This window comes from Lipotes vexillifer, unplaced genomic scaffold (genome assembly GCF_000442215.2).
Source record: "Lipotes vexillifer unplaced genomic scaffold, Lipotes_vexillifer_v1.1 scaffold1662, whole genome shotgun sequence".
Classification (NCBI taxonomy): domain Eukaryota; kingdom Metazoa; phylum Chordata; class Mammalia; order Artiodactyla; family Lipotidae; genus Lipotes; species Lipotes vexillifer.
The window spans coordinates 699,337-708,470 of NW_006795342.1; the positions used below are offsets into that span (position 1 = coordinate 699,337).

General features: G+C 44.3%; 1 protein-coding gene across 1 annotated transcript in view; it reads left to right on the top strand.

Moving 5' to 3' along the window:
- Positions 1-8,926, top strand: part of LOC103072349 (calcium-activated potassium channel subunit alpha-1) — a 545,963-nt gene extending 537,037 nt beyond the window's left edge. The window contains exon 29 of the mRNA XM_007467587.1: positions 8,902-8,926. Within this exon, the coding sequence (XP_007467649.1) occupies positions 8,902-8,926 (25 nt within the window). The remainder of the gene's footprint in view (positions 1-8,901) is intronic.
- Positions 8,927-9,134: the final 208 nt, after the last annotated feature.

Sequence of the window (9,134 nt, forward strand, 5' to 3'; positions counted from 1 at the left end):
TTTGTGGTACGCGGGCCTCTCGCTGTTGTGGCCTCTCCCGTTGCGGAGCACAGGCTCCGGACGCGCAGGCTCAGCGGCCATGGCTCACGGGCCCAGCCGCTCCGCGACATGTGGGATCTTCCCGGACCGGGGCACAAACCCGTGTCCCCTGCATCGGCAGGCGGACTCTCAACCACTGCGCCACCAGGGAAGCCCAGAGATTTTTTTAGTTACTCACCAAGGCCTTTTGTCCCAGAGCTAGCTTCCTTTGGGAGTTCATATGAACATTTCTTCCCTTACTGTGGAGGAAAGAATAGTTCCCTTCGTGGAAGTACCAAATGCTCGTCATTTAATTTAAGTGAAAAGAGGTTTGATTGCATATTAAATTGTTATTTTGTCTCCTTATGCTGCCATATGAATAGCTGTTTTTTCCTCTCACTTTTGACATTTGGGATGAAAAGCCATATGTATCATAAATATCAGATGTAAGTCGTTAAAAACTGCCTTCCTGGGACTTTTACATCTTTTAAAAGGTGAATTACTTACCTTATGTACAGAATAAATAATGCTCAGGAAAGAGCAAGTATTTTTCCACGCATTCTCAGGGGACCTTTTTACTCCCCTTTGTTTGATTAGTTAGGGCCCCAGTGCCAGCGAGGAGCAAGGGCTGGGGCCGCGGTCGAGAGAGGAAGATAAACCCAGCGGCAGATCATGTTTTTCTAGGAGCCGACACGCTAAATAAATCAGAATGTAGGAGGATCAAGCCACAGTTGACTCAACAAAGACAAAAGCCAGCTACTACCTTCAGCTGTTGGCACAGCTGCATGATGCTGGCTGTCCCAAAGCAGAAAGCTGGTGGGAAAAATTCCTCATCGTCAATTTCTTTAACGTAGCCAATCCACTTAGGCAGGTGAATGACAGTAATAGAGAATGACCCCCTTGTCATTACCAGATGGGAGAGAAGAAAAAGAGTGCGACAGTGAGCCAAACACATTTTGGTATAATTCTTTTTTCTTTCATTTTCTTTCTTTTTTTAACGTTAGTAAGCATGAGGGAAAAGGTAGAAAAATAACCCTTTTTTCAACATACAGTTGTCAGATATGTTATGCATGCAAATCATGCTTTAGGCAGTACAGTAGTTCTTAAAAATCGGCCAACTCCGCCATGACCAAATTCTTGTATGGATGGACTAGCCCTGGGCTGCTATATACGTATTTGAAATGTTTACTTGAAAACAAATTCCATCAAACAGCATAGGGTGGAGGGGAGGAGAAATATGTCACAGCTGTAACCATCTCTAAAAAGGTGTTTTTATGGTGAATGTTTTGGGTTTAGATTTTGGATCCCCTGTCCCCCGCCCCAAGCATGATAGTTTCGGAGATTTGCTTGCTGTGTGAATTGACAAGCACTTTTACTGACAAAATGGTGAGGCTCAGTCAGAACGTCCGTCCCCACACCCAAGACAGAGCAGTGCAGTGTTGCAATCAGTATTGGGTGGGGAATCATTGTATACATGCATATTAAAAAGCCCTATGAGTGGAAGACTTTTTTCAAATTATTTTTGTCCCTATATATATTGATTTATATATTACGTATAACTATCTTTTTATATATAACTATATATATACACATATATACAGATATATGTGTGTGTGTATACACACACACACACACACACACACACATATCCCCCTAGTTTTGGATCATGAAGAGCTCTTCATGCGTTCTTTGCAAAGGAGGTTATAAAGTTATGCCCTCAGAACATTTATAACTATAAGAATGTGCCAGTTAAAGTGCTCAACAGGAAATATGACAGTTTAAAAGCATTGTAAAACTCACATAGCTTACTTCTCTCTCTAAAGTGCAACAAGGATGAATAGAATGGGCCAAGGTATGACAATTAATGGTTCTGCATGACCTAGCCACTGCTGGGGGTTTTCTTCTATAACGTTGTCCTTGTGAAAACTTTTGTGAAATTAAAAAAAAAAAAAAAAAGGAGTTACAAATTTTATTCTGTTATTGGTTTATTTTTATTTCTATTGTTCTGTTTGTGGTTTTATTTACTTATTTTGCTTTTTGTTTTTTCCCTCCCCATCTCCCCGCCTCGTCCCTTCCTCCTTCTCCACCTTCCTCCACTTTCTAAATTGCTCAGCGCCATGAGGCTGTCCTGCTGCTACCGCTAGACCCCTTAGAGTTTGTTTTGGTGTTCCTGGGTTTGGGGTCGGGTGATCTGGGGGAAACTTCTCTCCATCTGGCTTGCCTTTCAATCTGCACGTGGCCTCCCCGCCCACCTTGGTACCTTGCTCCAAGCCCCAAAGCATTTTCCCATCAAGAAACCCAGCTTCCTCCACTTCCCCCCATTATCACCACTCCAACCCAGTCCCCCATCAGTCTGTCCACATTTCTGTGTTTATCTTGGCAAGACCGACTAAATCAAGTGATGATGCCAGGTGATAAGCTTTTCTGGAAAACATTTGCAGCTATTCCACTTGGCAAACTTGCTTCTTGGTCAATAGTTTACCCTCCTTTCAGTTTAAACCAGGAGGGTTATGAATGGTAAAGAGCATTGGCCCCCTTGCATTTGGATCAGTATGACCCCCAAATTAAAGCTGTTCAGCTGGATATATCAACTTAATAGCCCACACCCAGTCATCTGGGGGTTGATGATTCAGTCTCTATATTACCTGGATCTCTTCTCCCACCTGCCTTTCAGACATTTGTGAAATCCCCACCAGAGATTGGGCAGATAGAGAGAAGTAAATCCAAAATGTGTTTTTTATACAATCTGTTAGCAGCTCTGATGAGAGGACCTTGTGACGGGAATGGAGTGGGAACAGACTGTGACTTGTGATGAAATTTTGGGATTTTCCCTGGACTTCAGGCGTACAGTTGAGAGTTGATTGTACTTGGCTAATGATATATTCAGTGATGAAAAAGGTATCATTATTACTTCTATTTTTTATGAGCCCAAACTACTATTTTGTTCTTTCCCCAATTGAATGAAGAATCCCTTCCATGGGTTTTCATGTGACCCCAAACTTCTCATCCTTCTTTCAGGTTCTCTTAGGAAGGAGGCATACAAGGTTTTCATACGACGTCTCTCCTCTTCCCCCTTTCCACCCCAAAAATAAGCAAGTAGGTCAGGGTGGAAAGCGAAAGGGCTTTTGAAGAGAAAGGATGTGCACTTAAAGAGAACAATAGCTAGAAACTCAATTATCTGCACCATTCTAAAAGAGAAGCACTTTGTAAGCCATTCAGTTCAGTTTGTTTTAGGCTTTGAAAGGGGTGAACCTTAAGTAAGTGGATAGACCAGGAGGCACAGTGAAACCCTCCCAGCCTCAACACTCAGGTGATCATGAAGTCAACATCCCTAATATCTGCTGCCCGGGGTCCTTCCTGAAGCCAGTTCAAACGGATAAAGAGAAACTTGGACGCTTATAGTTAGATTTCTACCATTATTGGGAGAGGTTTCAAATCCTATTATGAATATTACAGGTTATGACCCAGAACCTTACTCTCAATAGGTGCTCAATAAATATTTTTGACATAAATTGACCTTAAAATTTCTTATACCTTTAATCATTTGATAAGTTATCTTCACCTCCTTGGCTTATCTTAGCCAATTTCAAGGAATGCCTGTAGATGGTTCACAATGCTGTCACGTTGTTGGCACTTTCTCAAGCTGAGTACACAGCTTCTGAGAAAGGGGAACAGCCCCGTAAGTTCACTGAGTGGAGAGACTGACTCTGCCTCCCGCCAGCATCCTCAAGGTCCCAGGTGACCAGAGGAACCTTTTGACGGGCTCTTCTTCAGCATGGGAAAAGCCGAAAGGTGTCTGCATCCCAATAGAGACAATTAAATCAACCCGCCAGGTTCCTATAGCAACAGGCTCCTGAAGGAGAAAGAAGAGAGTGCAGCAACTTCAGGGCCTCCGGAAATCAAGACAGGGTAAAAAAAAAAATCAAAGTCTCAGTCAGCTTCTTTCAGCCCAGCCCTGCTTCGTCATAAGGTGCTAACTTGGTAGACTGTCTCCCACCAGGAGATCGTACATCCATCACATAGCGAGGTGAGAGGGATCACCCCCTACCGCCTGAAAGGGAGGAGTGAAAAGTCCACCCTTGGGGTGTCAGCTGGATCAAGCCACAGAAGAGGGCCAGGAGGGAGCAGTCGTTCGGCCTAGGGAATGGCAGCATCAGCCTTACAGTTAAAAGGGCCAAAGAGACTCGTACTGGACAATCGCAAAGGAGCGAGACAGTTTTCATAAGTAAAAACTGCTCTGGTTCTGGTGCAGTTTTCATTTCTGTGCAGTAACCATTCTTTGCCCATGGAGAGGAAAGGAGGCAGTATGTGTGGGTGGGGTCCTCTGGCACCTTGGGGTCTGCTAGGCAGGAGGCGGGGGAAGGCCAGACTAGCTCTCAGAAGTGTGAGATGTGAAGCCACACAGCGTTACCTTTGAAGGCTTGAGCTCCTTGTTAGCTCTTACTGTTCTCAACTGTTATCTCTGTCCAAATGGAATCTTTCCCTTTCAAGCCCTTGCTCTCTGAACTTCAGCTTGTGGTACAGCGAGAAAAGGCCCAATTATTCCAGGTACCTTTGCTGTATCATCATCTCCCTTTTCATGCTCTCTTCTCTGGAGAGTAGTTAAGTGAAAAGGCCAAATCCCACAGCACTGACAACCCACAGAGCCAGCAAAGAGACCCTGTTGTCACAGTGCAGCCTGTTGCTCTGCTTCTGGGTCCCCAGGCAGTTACGTCAGCCCAGGTCTCAAGCCCTTCCCTGCCGTAGCCTACTCCCTTGGGATTCCTCATGGCCGGACGAAGTCCTGACCCTTTTTCTAGACCCTTGAATGTCAGTGATGAAAGTAGCAATGGAAGACGCAGATGGCTTGCAGGTAGGGTAGGGCCCCTGTCAAGTTGAAAGCCAATACTTCAGACGCAAGTACCACTGAAGGGTGCCACTCCTGCCTCTCCTCACCTTCCCAAGGAGGGCTGCCCAACCGAATCCTTCATCATCTCTGCTGCCAAAATCCCCTTTCTTCCGGCCAGCACCCAAGTTGACACACCTCAGTTCTCCACCCTGGTTTATCTGCAATCACACCAAAAGGTATCACCTATCCTTATGTCGTCCTTTAGCACTGAGAGTACTCATATCCATGCTGACCTTATACTAAAAACTAACAAACGCCAAGTGCTTACCATGGGCTGGACACTCTTCCAAGCACTTTATGTGTATTAACTCATTCAATTCTCGAGATAACCTCAGATGTAGATGCTGTTAGTATTTCCATTTGAAAGATACAGAATCCAAGGGGCAGGTTTGTTCAAAGTCACCCAGCCAGGAAGTGCCAGAGAGGTATTTAAAACTAAAGTCCATGAACTTTATGCTATAATGCCCCCCTAATATTGCTAATACTACTGATAGGCTTAACAGCTCACATCGACTTACCATGTACGTGGATAAGTGCTTCAGGGACAGTAGCCCCTTTCATCCAAACAACACCCTTAGGAAGGTCCATTAGCCCCATTTTACAGATGAGAAACTGAAGTTAAGATAAATTATGTAACAACCCCCTCGGAGCCACACAACTGGCACATGAGAGAACCAGATCCCCTTGACCTTCACCTACTGCTCTATGCCATCTCCTTGGTTGCAGTGGATGGCTCATGGCATGGCTGGCCTTGATAGGTGACACCTCCCAATGGCAGTGTCACATCTCTCGGCAGTTGTTTTCTGGGTTTGATCTCGTTCTACCAGATCACTTGCCCCAGACTGTTAAATGCCACTCCTTCCCTGACTTCAGGCACGTCCCACAGTCTATTCACAGTGATGACATCATGCATCACGTCTTCAAGAAGCTTATTAACAAACGGATTTCTTTTTCTTTGGCAGGGAAGAGGCCCTCAAAACCAGATCCATTGCCCTTCTCATCCTAGGGATGAAAACAAAGCCCCGAGAAATCTTTTTGGCTCGTGGGATGAGGCAGGGGGAGGAGACCAGCTCAGGGATTTGGATCGACCCTGGACCACTTCAGCACTCACGTGAATTCCTTCCCTGAGTACTCTTCCTTAAGGCCAATTTTGTAGGCACCCAGTGGTGCGGCTCCTTTGGAAGGCACAGTTCGATAAACCAAAGTGTCTGTCGTAGCAAAGCTCTCTGCATTGGGGCAAGAATGACTGGCAATCGTTAAAGTGTGCTTCCTCTCAAGCCCTTTGGGAGAAACACCTTTGCCCCCAGACATTTTAGTAAAATGCTCAGAGCATTCATCTATCTCCGTTTCTTCAACATCATATCTAACCAAGTCTCCAACAAAACAGCTGTTTACATCTTACGAGGCACCCGATTTAAAAAGCCTGTTTCTCAGGCATGACGGAAACCTCAGCTCGTCACCAGGATACACTTTAACGCAACTCCTTTTTGCGTTGAAGCTGAATGGCCAAAACACAGGGAGAACTCTGCTTAGATTATATTTATGGCAAGAAATGCAAAAGGAAAGAGAGAGAGAAGCTTAAATGGGGAAATAATGCTCTCTTTTTTTACAGACAGCAGGAGGAAATTGATATTCTCCCTGCCGTGGAAGGTCAAAATGCCAACTTTGAATTGAACTGTAAAGACTAAATTCTGAACAATTACTCTCTGCAGCAGTTGTAAAAATTTCAGCAAATTGCAGCTGTCTTAGGTCTTTCACCCAGAAGGCCTACTCATTTCCATCAGTAGAGTTCACCCTCCCTTCCAACCTGGCATGTCCAACCTAGCACTAAATCCCTTTGCAAAATCTGGCCACACAAGGGCGCGGCCAAAATCAAGGGCAGCTCAGGCAAACAGCACAGACACTGGGTTCAGCTCTTCTGAAAATCATCTTTATCCATTAACCGTTGGAAAAAGTCATAGTTTGAAATTGTTTCAGCGGCCTGGCAATGCTTTTAAAACATGATAATCATCATACTTTACTCCTCTCTGAAAGGTTAGTTTAATCGTAGATCACAAAAAGAATGGTTTCCACAGATGCATAATGGTTCATCTGTGTCACACTTGAACTAAATGCTTTTTTAAATGGAGCTGAAATTATTTTGATGTGTACACAGTCCCGGATTTCTATACAACCTTTTTTAACCAGCCCGTCAGGAACCTTGCCTCTACAACCTTATTAATAATTCAGATGTGCTGATGACTTTAAAAGATCTATGGGATTGAAGCTTAGGGGAAAAAAAAAAAAAGCTCTGCTTGACAAAAAGATAAATGAACGTAGAAAGAAGCTGTAGGAGTCTGGCAAGCTGTAGATCATCTCAGAACAGATTGTAACTTTATCATTCTGTCAGGGGGAATAATTTAAAGCACTTAATCAGTTAGCTTCACTGTGAGGATGTAGCATTATGAATTCGTATCGTCCAATCTGTTCAAATCAAAGTGAACTTAATTATAATAGGTGAGAGAGCCAGTGCAGGAAGGAGAGAGAGAGGGGTGGAGAATGATCCAAGAGGCAGGAAGTTTCCTGGGGGGGTGTAAACCAAGCTGCCGAACAAAGGTTAGTGAGTGAGCTTTCACCAAGGCTCATCCTGGCTCCAGCTCGGTGTCTACAATGGGGGCTCAGGGTACTGGACACAGCAAGAGGAAGCATGGTCCAAGGAGAGACAAGCAGAGTGGTCATGAGCTGACCATACATACCGGATCTATAAATCATTAGCCATGCAGGGACACACACACACACACACACACACACACACACACACACACACACGGCCCTCTATCATGTTCAAGCCAGGAGAGCAATTTTGTTAACGTATTCATCCAGGACCACTGACAAGGCAGTTATGAATTGCTCTGATAGGCAGAAAAGAAGGCCGGAGAGGCCATTGTCTCTATAGCAGGGGGTGTGTTTGAAAGCTTTTTCCCTTTTTCTTTACTTTTCCTAAGCTATTAAAATGAGGCATACGATTCTCAAGTTAGAATGCACTAATGGCCCCAGTCCCTTTGTATCTGTACACATGGCTGATTTCCCAGAAAATTCCAGTCGTAGAAAGAGGCGGGGATGAGGGCTGAGTCTTATGAAATAGCACTAAACTGCCAGGAGGATGCTAGGCCATTTTCATCCTCACCCCAGCCTCTGAATGCCCTGACTCAGCATTCTCTTTCAGCCATCTCTGGATTTAGGGTGGAAATGAAATGCCAAGATTTCGTCAAGCTCCCTTGTTGACAGCTTGGGTGATTACAGTCGGTTAAGACAGTGCCACTAGGAATTCTTTTCATAACTTTAGAGCAACATAGAGTTTTCTTTCTTGAAATTACAGCCATCTCAAAAGCTTCTGAAAACATTGATTGCTATTCTGATTTTTCACCCTCATTGACCAGCAAAAATCTGTGGGCTTACATTAAGATCCCCAAAACTGGCTGCAGAAGAAACAAAAGAGTGGTATCATTGAGATATACCTTTAAGTATGCTCGTACAAGCAAAGAAGGAGGTCCTGCATAAGATTCTAGATCACTCAGTCTGTGGAAGGGACAGTGTCCCTCAGTTTCCACTCAAATCAACATGGATGCACAAATCTTTCTTTAGGTGCAATGCCCATACCTAATATTTGTTATATTCGCCATCTCCTCACCACCAAAGCTTTTTAGGCCAAGAAAGGAACCCCAGAGAACACTGCCAGAGTTAGTCTCCCAACCCCTCTTTATTCTCTGAAGTCCATCCCTGGTGCCTCCAAGTCCCACTAGCCCATTGGTTCATCACTTGCTACAGGCAGCTGAGGTATGTTTCAGGTTCTGGGGTTCTCCCTACACTGCACTGTCTCTCTTACCAATTACTCACTGTCAGCTTCTCTCAATTACCTTTTTTGCATTTTTCAATTAACTTTCCAAAGTCTTTGCCCTAGGACTAATTAAGCTTCTCATTTCTCCTTCTTGTTCTCTATCCGTTTCGCCCTTTAGCAGAAAAGAAATGGTTTACAGATGAACCGGATAATGCCTATCCCAGAAACATTCAAATCAAGCCCATGAGTACCCACATGGCTAACCAGATCAACCAATATAAATCCACAAGCAGCTTGATTCCACCAATCAGAGAAGTTGAAGATGAATGTTGACTCCCAGGAGACCAGAACTATTTTTTTAAAGCCTGACAAACTTCATAAATGGTGACGTGACTTTTCTTCCTCTTACAT